This window comes from Pezoporus flaviventris, unplaced genomic scaffold (assembly GCF_033815535.1).
Source record: "Pezoporus flaviventris isolate CSIRO_AGI_PZ_B2104156 unplaced genomic scaffold, CSIRO_AGI_Pfla_v1 ptg000016l, whole genome shotgun sequence".
Classification (NCBI taxonomy): Eukaryota; Metazoa; Chordata; class Aves; order Psittaciformes; family Psittacidae; genus Pezoporus; species Pezoporus flaviventris.
Window position 1 is genome coordinate 1,360,870 of NW_026892564.1, and position 19,446 is coordinate 1,380,315.

Below are 19,446 nucleotides of genomic sequence, written 5' to 3' on the forward strand. Positions count from 1 at the left end.
TCAAGTTTGTAAAATATTTAATAGAGCAGTTTCCCAGCAGACTCCTGACCAGAATCATAACCAGACTTCTAAAAAGTATATATATTTTTTTTAGATCTGAAAATTTGTCTTTATTTTTTACAAAACGTATTCCAGGAAGTTTAAAAGGCAATATCATAGAGGACTTGGGCGCAGAAATCAGGTGTAGTCATTCAAAGCATTCAAGTAGGAATATGGTAATATAAATATTTGAAAAGCATCTTTTCTCATAAATGTCCAAAACAAAATGTATAACTCATTCCAAACTAAAAACTGAACCTTATAGCACATGTTTCCCTGAACAGAAAAAATAAGTAACTTTTGAAATATTTCTAAAGGCCTGAAAGCTTTTTCCTTGGTTAGTTACATTAGAAGACTTGCCTTTGATTAAATTCCTTCCTTTCCAAATACGGAAAGTATTACATCAGTCCACTGTTAAAACAGACAATATGTTGCGAATTAATTCTGGTATAGTATGTTCCAACAAAGCCTAGAGTATAAAGGTGCTGAGGTGGCTTTGAGGTTAGTAGTCATCTCCTCTGCTGACAACCTCCTTGCACGTTGGGCGCAGCAGTATAGTATGCTCAAACTGTGCTGTGTAGGAGCCTTTGATGTCACACAGGGGAGGATATGGATCCACTATTCCCAAGTCGCACAGGTTCTTCAACGCCATTAGGTATTTACTCTCCCCCAGACGGTCAAGCCATCTGCGGCAGAAGGCAAGAGTACCAAAGTTTTCATTGATAACGTTTAGCAAGTGTTTTGCTCTTGGAAGCCTGAAAAAAAAAAAAAGAGAAGAACACGTTTGAGAAGGGAGAGCTATCACCAGTAAGCATTCTCTGCAGAAACAGAACACACCTATTAAGAAAAGGGTTAGATTTCAAGGTATTTTAAGAATGCCCAGTCATGGGATATCTGTATATACCTATCAGGTGTTCCATTCACAAAAGAAAGTGCATTTTCCTCCTGAAAAAGATACCCTTCAAAACAAACCTGAATGCTGCCAAACACCTTGGCCATCCATTACAAAAAGGGGAAGGTAAATGTGAACATATCTGCACCTAGCTACACAAGCAAAAGTAAATGTAGTGACAGGAATTATTCTCTTACATAATAAAAGGACTATTAATTTCATAAAGAAAACCAGAATTCTTCCTGATACAGAGCACTTAATCTGAACTGATTTAGGCATAAGCCTGTGATTGAGAACACTGTTTACTGCTGAAGTCAACTACTCACTAAGCTTTTTATTTATGCTTCTTGCAATATATAGTAATAAAGATCAGCAATTTAGACATCTGCTAAGAAGTAAACTTATTTCCAAACATAAGCAGCAATGCACTAAACCAAGAACTTAAAACCCACAAAAAAAAAAATCCTTACGAACAAAACAGGTGACATGAATAGCCTGACATATTCTGGGACCAGCACTAAGACAAAAGGTTGTGGCACACAATCATGATACAGATGTTGATTTAAAAATCTATACATTTAATATATAGACTAATATACAAACATTACCTATATATTATTATTCATAAAAATTACCAATGATGGGAAGATTATTAAAAACAATCTACATTTCTGAGGGCATAACATATTTTTGTAATTTCCAGGTTCTTTGTAAATCTGTAACAATATGGAATTATTCCAGTTAGAGCACAAAGGGGTTCATAAGGATGCCAGAGAGGGACTTTTCATCGAGGACTGTAGTGATAGGACAAGGGGGAATGGGTTCAAACTAAAACAGGGGAAGTTCAGGTTAGATATATAAGGAAGAAGTTCTTTACTGTGAGGGTGGTGAGGCACTGGAAGAGGCTGCCCAAAGAAGTGGTAAATCCTTCATCCCTGGCAGTGTTCAAGGCCAGGCTGGAGAGAGCCTTGGATAACATGGTCTAGTATGAAGCACCCGTGCTCATGGCAGCAGAACTGGAACTAGATGATCTTAAGGTCCTTTCCAACCCAAACCATTCTATGATTCTGTATTTCATAGTAAGAACATTGCTAACATCACCCTTTGAGTGCTCTGACAGCCTTATTAATCAGTGAAGAACCTGCATTGTATCAAATTTGACCCCTAAGGGAGTGGTCACTCTAGTAGAATATAGCAAAAAAATCCAACCTTATTGGCACATGCCCAACATCAAAGTTCTTCATATAATGAGAACACTCCATATCATCATGAACAATGCCTTTTCCTGTGCTACCAAAGGTTTCTATAGCATATACTTCACCTTCCTAGGAGAGAAAAAAAAAAACAACAGGTAACGCACTGCAGTATGAAAATAAGTAATAGTGGGCCATTCTGATACAACAATACCAGTATAACAGCTTCTGAATAAGTCAGTGAATATGAACAATCACCAAACCAATGTAGAGAAAAATTCAATATGGAGATCTCACACAGTGAGGCTGCAGACACCTCCAAATCTCAGCTGTTTATGTTAGTATCACTTTATCCATTTCAAGACATACATATAATCACATTTCTAGTCACAGTTTCTTAAAGGCACTGCAGTTAAAACATTGTTAAACACAATACATCTAACATAGCCAGGAAACTACAGTCTGCTGCAAAGTATTTGCTAACTGGAAGTAACCTTCCTTTGCTATTCACGTAGAAGTCCTAGGAAATGTATAGTTTAGTCACAGCAAACATGTTGATTACAGAGACTTACGGCACTGAAGAACTTTCTGCCCAATTTCTGCAAGAATTTTCTGGTTACAGCTGCTAGCATAAACCCTTAACCTGCTCACTTCCACTCCACAAGATTAATTTCTCCAAGAAATGAAGGTGAGTATATCTACAAGGGCATTATCAAAATTCTAGCCAAGATCATGCCAAAAAGCCATTATATAAACTCATTTCTGCTAAGTGTATTCACATAACCTTAATGGCAGGACTGTGAGAAGGACTTAGAGCATCAAACATGAACAGGCAGCAGGAGCTGGATTTTTCAGTTTACTAAGCTATTTTGAAAGTCACAACCCAAAAAGAAGAAGCCATGTGAAAAGCAGTAATGCTGGCTTCAAACTCAAGAAAAAACTCCTAAAGATTCCCCTGAACATTCAGCCGATTTAATTTAAAAAAGACAAAATGCAAAGCCGCCGCCACCCCCCCAATGCCACAAAAAAAAAAGTAATAATTGCACTTTACACCCACTTTTTCAGAATAAGAATCATCAGAGACTATACTTCTCTCAGTCACAAAACACTCACTGGATTGCAGTTTGATACTATAATTAGCACAGCACAGTAAGAGCTTGGCTATGCTCCATGTTCTTCACTGGCAAACCTCAATGTCTTTAATGATGCAGGATCATGTCCCAAGTAACCTACAGAAGCTGAAGGAAATAAACAAGTTCTTCTCCCCAGTGTCTGGATATTCAATCAAAACAAAATCAAAGCTCTGAAATCTTTAAATATGATTTGCTTAGAGAACACAACTTTTGTACTAGTATACTGATGATGGATGATACACAAGACCTAACCATTCACTAAGCTGAAACAAGAGGGGCACACAAGCTTTTTCTACCTTCCAATACTCCTTAATCCCACTGCACACTCCTATGGGTAAGAGGATGATGAAAACTTTTGTCTTTTTGCTCACATCATTAAGGTGACCAACAATTATGATCAAGTTCTGGGTGATGAAAATAAGCCTACCTCAAGAAACAGTCCTGTCCAGACCACACCTATCCCTATTCAGCTCTTACAAGTCTAAGTTACTCTGATAGGCTTACTGCTGATCAGTGATCAGGCTCAGAAGGAAATTAAAAGCATCTTATCTCATTACCAATCTTTTAAATTGGCCTTCTTATCTTGTTAGAACACAAGCTTACAGCAAAATGGTGGCTAAATCTCACGTTACATATTTTAACACTCCGATTGGCAGTTTGTCACATCATGTACAGTGATTTCTCTTCCCCTGCTCCAAAATGCTATCCCCAACATCTTTCACCTAGCCTCTCACGTTAACTACAAATATGCTTAATTATCGTTAACTACAAATATGCTTAATTATCTTGTATCTGCAAAGAAAAATTGCACTGGAAGCTTTTCAAGATAGATATTACATCTAATTGTACTTGCAAAAAGTCATCCAAAGCTACTACACTACAGAGATACTTCAAGAATTACCTGAGCAAGAGAAGATTGTTTTGGGTTTGGGGAGCAGGTGGTGGTGGTGGTGGTGTTTGGTTGTTGGGTTATTTTAATTACAGAGTGACCAAACAAGGAAAGTGTGAATAACTGGCAAGTTGAAACACCTTTCAGGAAAAATGTCCCTCAAGGCTACCCCAAAATCTGAGTTCCTGTCCTTTTCCCTGTTCCAAAGTGCAACAGTCCAATGCTGCATTTAAGAAACGTATACACACTGTGAAATAAATATGCAAGAGTTTAAGCATCACTAAGGCCATTTTAATTTCAACAGTTTATTTGTTGTTTGGTGGTTTGTTTTTTAAATAGCAGACTTCCAATGCTTCAATTTTAGAAAGCTCTAGATACCAAAGTACTCCAGGGCTAAATGGAGAAGCTACTCACAGTAAGAGTGATCACTCCTCTAAAAAGAACACTAAAGTACAGCAAAGTTTTTCCTCTGCTGCTATTATCCACTAGGATCACGAATACTACACATTAAAGGAGTGCACAGTAAATATTCAGTGACAGCTGGGGAAATTTAAAGATTTAAGAACTCCATTTACCTCCATTCTTGTGGCTTCTCCTCCTTTCACAATGGGCACCGTTTTTCCGGCATGTATCCTATATGGCCCAATTGAGTGTCCATTCAAATTCCTAATCGGTTTCACTTTTGAAGAAAACATCAATATTACTGGAAATTTCCTAACAAATGCTTAAACTTTCAAGGCAATTTGGTTTGTTAGCCCATACTGAATGTACACTAGTGACTCATTATACTGCAGAGGAGCTAAACACAAAACTATCCATGCATCTTGTACAAATTCCAGCCAAGACACAAATTAGTTTTGTATGCTGTATCAAAACCTCGTTATTTAGGACTAGCAACTCCAACAGTAGCAAAAAGTTCATTAATAAAACCAAGCAGCAGGTATCAGATTATTTGTACATTTTAAAACAGTTGTTTAGCCATCATCTTATTGTTGAATATAAAATACTTGGAAGGATAAGCCAAGAATATTTCAGAGGAATACTTAAAGCCCACCAGAAACATGTATTTATGCAAGACACATACTCTACTTCTATAGAGGTCTTTCCAATTTGTACATATACACATACTCTAAGAACAACTATCCATATATACAGAAAAGAACTTGCCTTGGTATGTTTTGCCATCAATTTCAACCTCATAAGACTCCATAACTTCTTGTATGGCCTCCCCCACATCACAGAGGCGTACATCTATTCCAGCACACTGAAAATGAAGTGCAAATATAAATATAAATGCAGAGTTTACTGTAAAAGACTTGGTAAATGAGTTCCATAATGCTCATACCTTTATTCCAGTATTTGTGGCATCCTTTACAGCTTCTAATAGTCTGTCATATTTTGGATTGAATGTGACTGTAAAGGCACAGTCAATAATACGACCTGAAACAAGCAGAAGTTAATTAGTGTCACAGCCTTTGCGCTGAAGAATATTCTCATAGTTTTAATTCATAAATGAAAACTAACCACTAATATGTGTTCCAAAATCTATTTTGCAAATATCATCATACTGCAGGACTGTTGGGTCGCCAGCATTGGGAGTGTAGTGGGCAGCGCAATTATTCAGAGAGCATCCAGTAGGAAATGCAAGCCCTGCATTTAAACCATTTTCCTTTATCAGCTTACGTGAGCAGTCTTCTAGTTTTTCACTAAAAGGCAGGAGAGGGAGAAGGAAAAAAAAAGAAGAACAGTTGAATTAATATTTCTTACGATGATGTCACATAAATCAATGCAAGAACAAACCCTCAGAAAAATACGCAAGCGAATGTTTTAATGTGAAATCTTAAACTACTTGTATGGTAACTAAGAGGAGACCTAGACTTTAGGAGATAAATACAACACAACAATCTTCAGTTCTTTGTGCTGTTTCTTCTACCCCTTCTTGAGCAACACTAAGTACTTCAGTGTTTTTACTCTAAATTTAAAATATCCATCCTCTACAAGCTACATTTAATCCATTCTTCCTGAGCAGCAGAGGTTATACAACTGAAGTTTAGGGAAATTAAATGAATTCTTTACAATTACAGGGATTTAAGGGAGGAGGAAAGGCAATAGTATACGCCTCTCTCCATTAAAAAAAATTCAATTAAAGGAGGACAGTAATTTTTTTTGTTTTACATTTCTGTTTGTTTTTAATTCAAGTGATAACCATGATAAAATAAAACCTTATCAGATTAGGTTTTGCTCTTGATTTTTGTCTACTCTCAAGCTGTTAGCTACTGGCAAGCTACAGATCCATGCCCACTGGTGCGCACTCCCATAGTGGCAGTGAATGCTGTAAACTGCAGCTCACATTAGTTCACCACACTCTGGTTTTATTTAAAAAAGCTGTTGACTCAGAGCAATCTGGGATAAGAAGAGAATGTATTTTAATAGGCAAGTATCCATAGCCTGAGATACTTTACAAAGCAAAGTCATGTTTTGAGAAAATTATTGCTTATAACTGTAACAGTCAAACTGTATAATTCAGTATGACAGGCTTGTTTCAGCTAGACTAGTGATTATTAAGGCAGCTGTCTTTCTTCCGCTTTCCCTGACGGTATATTACTTCTTTCCATTATCCTCACACAGCTACCTTGGGAATCAGCTCTCTTACGATCCTAAATCTAGTCTGCACAGGCCTCAGTGATATCAGGCTGAAAACACCTGATTTTGGAAGCGAAACTGTCCTGGACCAGTGCAGTACTTGGACAGTAGACATTTACTCTAGACAAACTAAAGGATGTTAAAGAATAGTTGGAAGAATCAAGAGAATCAGCCCAGGTTAATTATTTCTTTAAGCTTTACCTTAACTCATGTTTATTTTAATCCATTTGCTCAGCTATTTCTCATTAACTGAAGATAACACAAAGAAACATTGCATTTCTCCAGAAACATCAGTTAGTGAAGACTAAATATAGACAAAATCTTCCCGTCCCAGACGGAGTACACAGCCATACCATTTTTATGTCTCTTTGCCCACCCCTAGGGACAGACTCCACCTGCATCACTCATCCACAGAGCACTGTCCTGACAATTCTGTCACGAGCCAGGATGTTTACTAGTGCTATTGCTACTTCTCTAAGGACTGCAGAGTGTGCAAGAGTAGCCAAGGCACTGAGCATTACAGATCAAGCATATGCTCAAAATGAGTGTGCATAACTAAAAGCTTAGTTTGAAATTCAGTATGATCCCAGGCCCTGTAAAGCTAAGAATATGTTGTAAGAGGAAACTTTAAGGAAATTATTGGTGATACTGGTTGGGTGTTTCAGACAGAAATATCCAACACTTGTGACACAATGAATTAAGCACACAAAATTGACACCAAACCCCTCCCCCTCTGGAAACGAAGCAAAATCTACAGCAGAGGTCTTTGAGAAGATCTGCGTCCTCACCAGATTTCTATCATTGTCATTCCAGGTTTTATCCAGCTCATAACATATTTCCTCACTTGTCTGTGTGCCTCCGCAGCCTCCCGAAAATCATTCCAGATTTCCTCGCTGGCTTGGTCTAGAGCTTTCTTTTCTTCACTAGTTATTCTCCAAGCAGCAGTTCGCCTTCAAAATAAAAGTGTGTCATGAAAAGTTACCGTAATCACAGTAGTCATTACAACTTCTGTCTAAAGCCTGCAGTGCTTATTAACCAGTCAGGTCTACATCCCCCTGTGCAACAGAAAAGATCCTTATTTAGAAAACTTTCAGAATAAGGAAAGCCTGTAAAAGAAGGGAAAAAATAATCTACCACAGACTGAGACCTGTGAAAAACACTGCAGAAAAATAAATCATGTATACATAGAAATTAAACTCGATTAGACCATGAACTATATTATTCCCTTTATGTTTTCAAAAGTCTTACCTCCCAACCCTCCCAAAAGCCCAGAGAAGCAGCATACTTTTCAGTGCCTGCAATGCTACCTTTAGTTTAGCACAGCAAATCACTGCAACATGCTCTGCTCATGCAAAAAGACGTATGTTTTTGCACAGTCTTACTCATACAGACAGTGCTCCTCCTGTATGGAGAAGAACCTCAGCACTGCAGAGTAGCTGCTTGGCCCAGAAATTGTCACTGACACGAGACACAACAAGCTCCTTTACAATTTAAGATCTCACAGTTCTAGTATTACTTTGACTCGTCCTCAGAGTTATTTAAGTAATAACAGCTAACTCAGTGGATAGTAACTATGACATGCCAGGAAGTTACTTTCTAAATTTGCTGGATGGTGAATTAACATTTGTTCCAGGACGGTATCACTCATTTTGGTTCCTTGGAAGATACAACACTGAATACAACACCAGGTTTGAGTATATTTTCCTTTTCTTATTACTGTGCAAGAACCCATACAACTAAGGTTCCAAGAAAACAAACAAAAAACTAATTCAAGCACTCCAGCAACTGTCAGAACTTAAAAGACTACTCTTAGAGATACCCTTTAAATGGTGAAGCTGAAGCCCCGTAACAATGGAAAAAAACCCAACACTTAGAACGCCACACATGCTCTGCAGGACAAATACTACTAAGAACAATACATGGCTGTACATCCTGGCAGGCGGATCATAAAAGGAAAGGGATGATGGACAAGATGGACCAAAGATGATGAACTATGCTAAAGTCTGCACATTCAGAAATTTTCACCTTTATGTGAGCTGATTCTAAGCAAACAACTGAGAATGCAGAGTTAAAGGATTACTTTTTCAAATCCACAGGTGAGCTACTTACCTGTTTCATAGATACATAATTTGGCTCAACTCAAAGAGTTTCCTTCACAGCCAAAACCAGGTATGAGTGAGCCAAGAGACTATGCCCTGCAATTCTGCTGCATTTTGAAGTATTTAAATAGAGGCCTGCAACCCTAAAGCAGATCTGAAAAGACAAAGGAGGATAACAGGCTATTCTATAAATTTTTTTCTCAGGATGACCAGAGGAACCAAATGTCTTGAGACCCTTTTGCTTGTTTCCCTTGAACTTCCGGCTTCTTTTTAGATAAAGCAACACCAGTGCAAAGGAGAAATCCCACACTTACTTTCCAGAGCAGTTTTCTTGCTCCAATAGCAAGCATCACACATGCTACTCTTAGAATATGCCTTAACACTGGAAAATTCAACCAAAAAAATAGCAGGTTACAATACCTGAGTGTTTTCCTGCACTTGGAAACTGGATTACTGCCAGCACAGCAGTCATGGCACAAGAAGATGGAAAAGGTGTACTGCAGAGAAACAGCGGGGGAAGAGACTCGAGGATCCTTTCAGACTGTTCTGGATTCCAGCAAGGAACACCCTCTGGTAACAAGAGCTGCTGACAGAGTCTGGGCAGCTGCTCTGCCATCAGTCACAGTCTTAAGTGCGAACTCCAGCAAACTGGCAGGAAGCCATCCTCACTCTATACTTCTGTATTTCAGCATATAGTCACTCCATGCAAGACAACTGGGGGACAAAATAACCTCTACACTTAAAAATACTGCATCAGACCCAAAGCACTTTGCTGCCAAAGCAGCACCACTGCCACCCTGGTGCTCACGAAAGGAGGCGACGAAAACTCCTGCTGAGGCCTAAGCACTGCAGGACGTGAAAGAAAACAATAGATGAGATAAATGTCTCACCAAACATCATGTCCTCGCACAGGTGCAAGAGCTAACAAGCCTTCCCAAGGATATATTTTAACTAATATGCTGGCTACCACATACCAGCTTAAGAAGTTCATGTCTTCCTCCAAGCCATTTATTCCCATCTTTTCAGTCCAGTCCACAGCCCCCAGTTTTCATTAGAACAAACCTTTTTAGGATTGTGCTGTAAACCAGATTTTAGTGATCAAACACAAGAATTCCAGAAAACAAATCCCCAGATTATTTCAGATATAAATCAGATAACAGCACATGGGCAGAAACAAGCAGGCAGTGACAAGAATTCCTTAATCCCACTTTAACTAAATCGGCATATCACAAAATATTGCCTATAGCTTCTCCACCCTTCTCATCACATCATCTCAAATTCAAGTGTCTTCAACAAAAAATGCAAGCCTTCCAAAAAACCAAATAATTGAGATATAAAAATACCAAACCTGTTAGTCTGGTTTTTATCAAAGAATTGATTCTCTGCTATTTTTTGCCCTGAAAATGGAATTATTCCCACTTCAAATTCAACTTCCTGCACAAAATACACAATTTTACGTTGATAACAGCCAACGTTAGAAAGCATGTGACATCAAGAGTTAAGAATAGAAGAAAACTCTTTAAAAACAAAATAAAGACAAAACCCTACTGACCTCAGCATACATAAGCAGCAGCACAAAAACACTTCACCGATACGTCAAATGAAACTATTATTCGGAATAGGAAGTATCCTGGCATTCAGATCAGCTACTAATTTAAGTAGCTACTTATGCTAGGAAATGCTAAAGTAGCATCGTAAGATTTAAATATTTAAATTAGGAAGAAAACCAGGCATATATTTGCTTAAGCAAATTATATAAAGAAACTATTTCAGGTTCCTTAGAGTACATTCTTCCATGCCAGAAAACTCTTCGCACAGAAAAGGTGTCCCACTTCAGTCCTACTAGAAGAGGTGGATTGGTTGGTTGGTTGTTTCTAACCCTCCACCCCCCTCTTCTTTGTTTGTTTTTCTGTTTTCTTTTTTTTCCTTTTCAAATGAATAGTAGCAAACCTAGAGGAAGACATTTAAACTTCAATAGCTGGATACACAATAGATGTAAAAATAGTGTGTTATTTGTTAATAAACTATGTGCATGCTTAAAACGTGTATAATCTAATTTCCTGGATTGCTTAAATCACATCCCTGTGACCATGGCGTATGCACACATGAACACTTAAGCCTTAATAAAAGAATCACTTCTGGATCAGCCTGTGAGGACTACCCTGTGAAAATCCTTCATTAGCATGCTAATACTGCACATACAAACAAAGCAGTCGTTTATAAATACAAGCACACCTTGTGATCAAACTGAGGTAATTAAAAAAAAGGCTGCCTAAACCCCAAATTTGAATCCCATAAAGCTGAAACTGCACTATCTGTGAATATCTGAATAAAATTTATAGGACATATTAGACTCTTAACTATGTTGCTTACACTATGACAAACAGGCATTGACTTTCATCAACCAATAAATGTTTTGAAGCAATTTGATTCTGGAAAAAACATGACAAAACTAAACAGTGCTTTTAGAAATGTAAATATTTATCTAGTCCAACTACTCCTTTTGGTTTATACTATGTTTTCAGAGTTCAGATTCAAAATTTCCTGAGAAGTTTTCAGTAATACTTCGGGTTTTTTCATTTAGATTTTCATGAAATTCAAGGTAATTCCATGTCCTGGTGGGTTCCCTGCCAAGCATGACATTCAACAAATCTTCATGTTGGAATAAAAATCCAGAAACTCAGTCAAGCTGGTATACCCCAATTCCTAACAAAGCATAAGGAAATACTAGTACCCCATGAAAACATAAGGATGCAAATCTCTGAGCCAGTAAATCACTAGGAGCTGTTGCTAGTTTACTAAAATTGCACATTATTCCCACATCAGTATGAATTATAAAAAGCAGTTTAGGTTATAGTAACTATAGATTCATACAAATAGAGAGAAGCAATGTGCAGAATATACCACTTAAGCTTTTAAATTTAACTATCAGCTCAAGACGGACATGTCTCTACCGAAATGCTGATAAAAATAACAAGAAGTTGACACCTACATGCCCCTAAAACTGCTGCATAACAGTGTCTCATCTCCCTAAATTTTAAACCTCTCAGTTTTAATTCAGACTATATTTTCCTTACAAACTGTCTATTGAAATCCTGTTGGTCCCCTGAGTCTCATGATCCCCTGCTTCATGGCAATTCTGCTCATGCAGGCCATACTTTAATTAAAAGGATACAGAAGGGGGAACATTTCTGGCCTGAAGACTTCTATTCATTAAGCTCTTAAACAATCCAGTTGAAAAATTATTTAAAAAGAAAGGAAAAAAAAGCACGTAACTCACTTTGTCCATTTAGTTGTATATTAACAGTTTCACAATTCAGCACATCCAGATGACAGCATTTATTTTTTAAGCTTAAAACACTCACCCATCTTGTGTTGATGGGTATTCACATTCTTCTCCCTTTGGGAATACGTTGCTGGGAAATAGATCACATATTGGAATAGAAGGTGGATCTGTCTGCACCTTAGCTGTTGAGTATAATTTAAGAAAGTTTTACACATGGTACACTGAAAAATACTAGTACCTTTTTTCAAACATAAAAGTTAAAACCACACAAGTTATTTAAGATCCCCTTCCTAGAATCTGGGCTTCTACGAAGACAACATCGTATCACGATACCCTTGTTTAACTTTTATTTGGCCAACGCTCAAGGTGGCATTCAGGCATATGAGTAAGAAGAGAACTCAGCCAGACATAACCTACAAACCCAAACTGCACCCCAGAATTTGTTTCAACTGCCAAGAACAGCACTTACACATGCTTATACCAAATATTCATGCAGTCTGTCTTTATTTTGTGCGTGATACCTACGTCCTTTCTTCTTTTTCTTCTTCTTCTTCTTTTTCCCTGTTGCTCCATCTCCTTCACCATCTCCATCTACAGGAAAGAAAGTTCTCAAGTAAACATAAAATAACCTTAAAGAACCAAAGAATTCTGAATGAAACACAAAACCATCTGGACTATTTGGAAACACCTTCACAGCAGAATTTAATGGAGTAAAAGACAACGGACAGAGGTGCCACCAAGCCATTAGCATTTTCAGTTCCTATACCAAACAGAAAGTACTAAAGCTGATGACTTAAACATACCACCAAATAGGAAAAAAAAAAAAAAAAAAAGCAGCTCAGGGAAGAGTTTTCAGAAAGTCCTACTTCAAATTCTTCTCTTCTCCATTCAACAAGATGTCTGAGGTTGGAGGAGAAGGGTGTGAGCAAGAACTGTTAGACAACAGCTAGCAAAAAGCTAGGAACTACTGCTTCAAACCCATCTTCTGATGCTTTAGCTATCTGGAAAGATAATGTATCTGGAAAGATAAAAAACCCAAACAAGTAAAGATGACAGCACTTAGGTCAGGATAAGTTTTATCTGGAGATAACAGGGAAAGTCACAACCAGCACTGAGCAAAAACACTGCAGGTGGAAGGCACCAGCAGAAGCGTTCACAGAACACAGCAAGAATCATCCACACCATGTTACATACAAATCCACACCATTGTTAACACTCATATTTGAGAGTTAACAATAACACTGTGGATTTCATATTTGGCTACATCTAATGCTTTATAAACAATGAAGTATTTATCTAATGTGATACCATTTAACTAAACCTTCTGGACCTAAACACAAGTTAATTTCAAAATGGATAAATACCAGTCAACTACACTCACAACATTCATTTTTATCTGAAGCAAAAAGTAATACTGAAAGAAATTTTCGAATCCAGTCAAAGCATTACCGTTTTGAATGAATTTATACAGACACTTGTATTTCCTCATTTGTATAAAACCAAAACCTAACCATAACACTGACCAGCTGTTCCAGTCACTAGATTTTAAACCTCCCATGATGGTCAGTGTCATCTATATTTTTATGCCGTGGTGAATGCTGTAACCCTGCAGCTGGGGCAAATTTCAGTAATGTCTCACCACTGCCCCAGCACAGCTCATTTTGACATTGAGCATCTTTATTTAAAACATTGTAAAAAAAAAATAATAAAAATAATCACAAGTACTTTGTAACTGCAACATAGTCCAGCCTAACAGACCCTCCATCAATCCATATTCCACAGGCAGCCAAAAATTCTTGGCAATGCATATAAAATTCTTTAAAATGTGGTAATTTTGCCACATTTCTCTTGACCTTCAACTGTGCTCAAACAATCATCAAGAAATGAGTTAGAAGTAACTCCAGTTCATTCACCAAGTCATATTTTGCCTTTTTTTTTCCTTAACACTAGGCCTAAACACACACACACACAAAAAGAGGTATAGCATTTCTTAAATATTATTGCTGTTACTATTTGCTTATCATGGATTTTTCATACACCACTGCACATGAATCTGCCAATCGCAAGCCAAACTAGCCAGGCCTACACTTTCATGTCCTTGAAGACTGCTGCAGACTAACTGTGCTGCCAGAAACAAAACTACTGCATCTTAGCAATACCCTGTTTGTCTTCAGGTTATTTAGCTGTTAATGAAAAAAATATGCACCAGAACAGCAATTTCAGATCTTTGCAAAACTGAAGCCCAACCTTATGCCATTTTGATATAGCTGTTTAATAACTTAACATTTTTACCTGATATTAAGCTATCTATCAGCATGCTTTAACACTGCAATGGAAATCTGAAAAGTCCTTCCTAATCTCTCCCAGATTTCAAAAGGTATACACAATCTCACCTCTGAAACCACTCAGTTATAGGCTTAACAAGGAAAAAATAAAGGGGGGGATGTGCGGAGGTGTAGGTATTTTATTGTTTTAATCTAATGCAGAACCATATCTCAAGCAACACATCTGAAACTACACAATTAAGATGGCAAGTGGTAAGAACCAATACAGGCAAGAATAGACAGTTGCATAAAAAAAAAAAACAACTTCCAGCAATTTTTATGGAGCTGCAAAAATATCACTGTTTTTCTAAGAACATATCCAAGTCCAATGTGTGGAAAATAAGCAAGATTATTATTTCAGCCATAGCACCACATTTTTTTTCTCTACTTTCTAATACTGTAATAGTAATTGATAATACTGTAAAAAGGTTAAAAGAGCACACAACTTGATCTGTGACTAACAATGTTATTTCTCCTGAGATGGAACTATAACTGTTCTGATTACTTCAAAGAACTCTTTTCATGGTATAAAGTTTTCACTATCCTCTTCAATACCTATTGCTCCAGCTGCAGTGATGGCAAAGCACACGTTGTATAAATTACATTTGAACTCCATAACCTGAAATATACCACAAAACAAATGAAGCATCAGAATATACTTCTAGTAAAAGTAACTGCATAAAACTGGATGCCATATATAAATCAATCCCACCACAATTTGGTTGGTTGGGTTTTTTTCTTGGTTTTGTTTTGTTTTTTAATTCTACATCTCATTCATTAAATTCTGGAATTACTAGTTCCAGCAATAGTCAACTAAGAAGACTTCTTAGCAGAACAATAAGAAACACTTTAGGGTGCTCAGCCAACTTTAAATGCTAATTCACAAGAAGCAAACTAAATTACTAACAATAAATGTATTTTCTTAAGTGTCCATTCCTATTGAGGACCGTCTATCAAAACAAAGCAAATACAGAATCTTAATCTGATATTCCTACTGAAAAGATGTATCCAGCCTGTACTACAATACTGGGCACTTCCAAAGCACCCGCTTAGAACGCCAGCTGCACAGCAAAAGCAACATACAAGGTGTATGCCTTGCTTATGTATTAATCTCTCCCCAGTTCAGTTTTAATGAAAAATTAGGACTATGGATGAACAGGTTTTAAGTCACAGCTTAAGATTCTAAGACCTTCTATTAACTGAAATTTTCCATTAAAGCTTTCAGTGTATATTTTGTTCAAAGCCAAGAATAAGAGATGTAATTTGGACCATAAATTGATACTGACCATGGTAACCCGAGTGAAGGTGATTTATAGCTTACTTTACCTTAAACTAAAGGTAACTAAACATTCCCTTCAGTCGGAAGATCCTTGAAAACAAGATTTAACAAAGCTTTTATACCTACTATTTTTCACGCATATGCATGTGTGACAGCTAAACTGTTGCCAAAACAGTGACAAGTATATACAGTTGCATCTTGCCTCTCCCATGAGGGAAGAAAATAAAAAAGGCATCTGTGAAAGGTTTAAGTAGAAGTCTAGGAAGAAGCTGAAACTGGAAATGTCAAGGGAAAAGATGCACTTGCCTTCATCATCATCATCTTTTTCTTTCTCCTCCAGTGCTTGCTTATCCAACTGTTTTGCTATGTCATTAAGTGCACCTTCCACTTCTTTATCTGTTTCTTGTCCTGTAAAATTAAAGTATGACTTACAGCAAAAGGATAGCTCCGTATTAGTAAACAATACCCCCAAAACTTATAAACTATTATGCTGCAGTCATTCTATAGAGACCTGAGCATATGGCACTTTTTTTTTCATTTCTAAAGCAGATCCAATGTCTAAGATTGTAGTGCATTACAGTGACAGGTACTGTTACTGAAACTTGTGCATTACTCAGACATTACCCAGACGCTTCCAATTACTTTTTTTTCCTGCCTGGATAACAAACTCCTTCTGCCATCGCAGCCGCGTGCTCTTGTGAGATAATATGGGCGTGAAGTAGATAATTATAAAAGCACAGCACGATCATCACAAACTGCTAGCATGCTAAAACAAACCCAAACCGTAGTTCCTCTACACTAGTTGCCCAGACTTGCTCCAGCCCTCTCAAGAGAAGCAGGGAGGAGTACCAAGACTCCATCACGCGTGATGACTTTTACAGCAGCCGCCTTACGCCCTTCTCCCCCTCAGGGCATAGGAGGTGAGAAGACAAGGAGTTGCTTCTCCTGCGTGCACAGGAGCAGGTAGGACTTCCCTCACCCCAGCTCCCCCGGTGCTGAACGGCAGCAGCAACGGCTGCAGCATCCTCCCGGCCCCGCCAGCCCCCTCCTCGCCCAGGGATCCCCCTCAGCCAACACAGCCGCCGCGGGCCGAGACGGCGGCGCCCATCACGCCACCCGTGCCCTGCACGGCAGGACCTTCTGGCCACCTACAGCCACCCGCTGCCGCGTGCAAAGCCCCTTCTGCCGGCTTGCAACCCCCTCAGGCCGCCCAACAGCCCTGTCAGCGGAGAGTCCCGGCGCGACCCGACCCGGCCCCTACCCGCGGGGCCCGCTTTGCCCTTCTTTTTCTTCTTGCGCTTCTTCTTGGCACCATCCTCCGCGCCCAGCCCTGCCGCGCCGCCCTCCGCGCCGTCCTTGTCCTCAGGCTCCGGCGGCAGCTCGCCGTTGAGGTGCTGCTCCGCCTCGGCGGCGGCACTACCCGCCTGCCCCACGCCCGCCATGTCGCCGCGGCCGCGCCGCCTCCCACACACGGTAGGGTACGGTGCGCTGCGCGGCGCGGCGCTGGAAAAGAGCAAGAGAGCGGCTGAGCCACTCCTCCACTCTATGGTGAGCGCGGGGCACGCCGGGAAGGCTGGAGGCCTCCTCGCGCACCGCCCACTCAGGCGCGCACGCGCGCTGGGTCCCGGCAGCCGGTGGAGGGTGTCGGCGGTTGCGGTGCCGGGTGCTCCCGGTAGCTCGCGGATCCGGCCTCTTCCCCGGCTGCGGTCTCTGCTGTAACCGCAGCCTACTCCCACGTCGCTTGTCTGCTGCGCGCCGCCGCCATCGCTGTTGTCAGCCTCTGTCCTAAGCGCGGTCGTGCGGTGCTTTCTGTTTGTAGTCCCAACGGACACCCAGAGCTGTGACCACATGGCGTTTTGGGGGTGTGGGTTTTAGCTTGCGCCCCTGAGTGTGCGAGGACCTCTGCAGTCACCTGCATAGTGCAGCCTGGCTGGAATCGGAGGGGTTCAAACTGCTTGGGTGACCCAAAACGCACACCCACACGGCTGGGTTTCAGTTTGGAGAGTCAGTGAAGTAAGATGGCACGCTGGTAGCCATTGCAAAGGGAGGTTTCAGAAATGCAGGCAGAGACTTGCTCTTTCTTCATCAGCAAGTATATTCTTCCAGCAGGAACAGCTGCCGTGAAATTCTTACACCGTTTCAGATTTTACAGATAGAGAACGCTGAACAAATGAACAGTCGCATGCCCATGGCAGGGGGGTTGGAACTGCATGATCTTTGATGTCCCTTACAACCCAAACCGTTCTGTGGTTCTGTGTGAGGTAACTTGCACAGAAGGAAAATAGTACCAGAAAAAAAGAATTTGTTCCACGTCTCATGGAGCAAAAACCAGAAGATTCTAATACATGGCAAATGGCTCTTCCTTGTCCTGTTTCCACCACTACCTAGAAAACCAAGGGGAAATACCAGTATTACCAGCATCCACTAATGGTTCATTAAATCAGCTTAATTCTTAAAGTTCCTCTACCAAGTTCACACTTTTCACAGGCCTTCTACTATATATATAATCATGATGGCTAAAAATACTTTTTTTTTCCCCTCCCCTTCCTTACTGGCATATTTTAACAACTCTTGCCTGAGATGTATTTATAGTATATAGTATAATATAGTGTCATGATAGTTTGTAATATACACCAGTTATAAATGGGCCTTATCCTGCATAGCCATGTTTTAAAATGCTTCTGCAGCCAGATCTTTGCTTGGGAAAGGTGCTTTGTACCTTGGGTAAGATGCATTGTACCTCACCGAGGTTCAAATTCTGCCCCCTCAAACAGTTCTCAGCAAGCACAAGACTTCAGAAGACTAAGCTCATGCTCTAGTACCGATCAAACAAACTCCATCCTGCTTTGTGCAGGTGTCACAATGGTATGTTCTCCAGTGCTTTGGCTTCTAAGAACAATCAAACATGGAAACATCCAGCTGTGCCTTTCATGGTAGTGGGACTCCTCTGGGTTTAAGGCATGTTCAGAGCAGTGAGACATGCCCCAGCAGTTGGGAATTGCAGTATTACCACTTATTCCTCCTTTAAACCATGTTTTTTATATGCTAGTGTCAATTAATGCTACTGGACCACCTGTAGGAGGGTCCTATTACTATGTGTAAAGCAGAATAAACTTTTCACAATAGAACAGGTGAGCCATTTAACTCTTTTAACTGCTTTTTTCTGCTGTTCTGTTGCCCTTACTCCAGTCAGAATTGATGTTGTCTGAAGCTGCTGAAGAGAGCCATGGAGAAATAACCCTTCTCATACTGAGAACGGATGACACAAAGGTATGTGCATTAAGGTTGCCTGGGACACTTTTTCTTTATTCCTTTCCATTCCAGTTTTGTAATTAAGTAGAAGAGGAATATAAAAACCTGTTTGGTTTGGATTTTTTCTGTGGTTGGCAGAGGCAAGGATGACAATACATCATGGAGCATATTCCCTGAATTCTCCGTTTTGAGTCATCTTCGACCATTTTGTTGTACGTTTATTGTAACTGGGCACTGTAATGGTCTAGAGAGATTCTATAGCAGTGTTTCTACTTCTGTGTTTGATTTTAATCTGTTAGCCTCTCATATACCAGCCTGTTCTTACCACTCACTATATTTGATGCCTTTGACAGATTGGAGAGCTACAAGCTTGTGTTCCTGGTCCTTTCGCTCTGCTGTGTGCCAAAACAGACAAGT

The 19,446-nt window shown here is 39.5% G+C and overlaps 1 protein-coding gene across 1 annotated transcript; it reads right to left on the minus strand.

The window, feature by feature from the left end:
- METAP2 (methionyl aminopeptidase 2) lies at positions 1-17,257 on the minus strand. The gene is made up of 11 exons (XM_061454576.1): positions 17,039-17,257; positions 16,084-16,185; positions 12,700-12,765; positions 12,254-12,356; positions 7,578-7,739; positions 5,671-5,852; positions 5,492-5,586; positions 5,314-5,410; positions 4,722-4,825; positions 2,141-2,256; positions 1-794 (listed from the first exon to the last, which is right to left on the minus strand). The coding sequence occupies exons 1-11, from the start codon at positions 17,217-17,219 to the stop codon at positions 542-544; spliced, it is 1,461 nt and encodes a 486-aa protein (XP_061310560.1). The 5' UTR covers positions 17,220-17,257; the 3' UTR covers positions 1-541.
- Positions 17,258-19,446: the final 2,189 nt, after the last annotated feature.

Bases quoted from the DNA above. Each gene is read 5' to 3' on its own strand.
- METAP2 (XM_061454576.1), bottom strand. From the start codon at position 17,219: ATGGCGGGCGTGGGGCAGGCGGGTAGTGCCGCCGCCGAGGCGGAGCAG. The intron at 12,357-12,699 runs GTAGGTATCACG...TATACTCAACAG, and splicing joins GAAGAAAAAGAAGAAAGGAC to CTAAGGTGCAGACAGATCCA. The intron at 5,853-7,577 runs GTGAGGACGCAG...CCTGCCTTTTAG, and splicing joins ATGACAATGATAGAAATCTG to TGAAAAACTAGAAGACTGCT.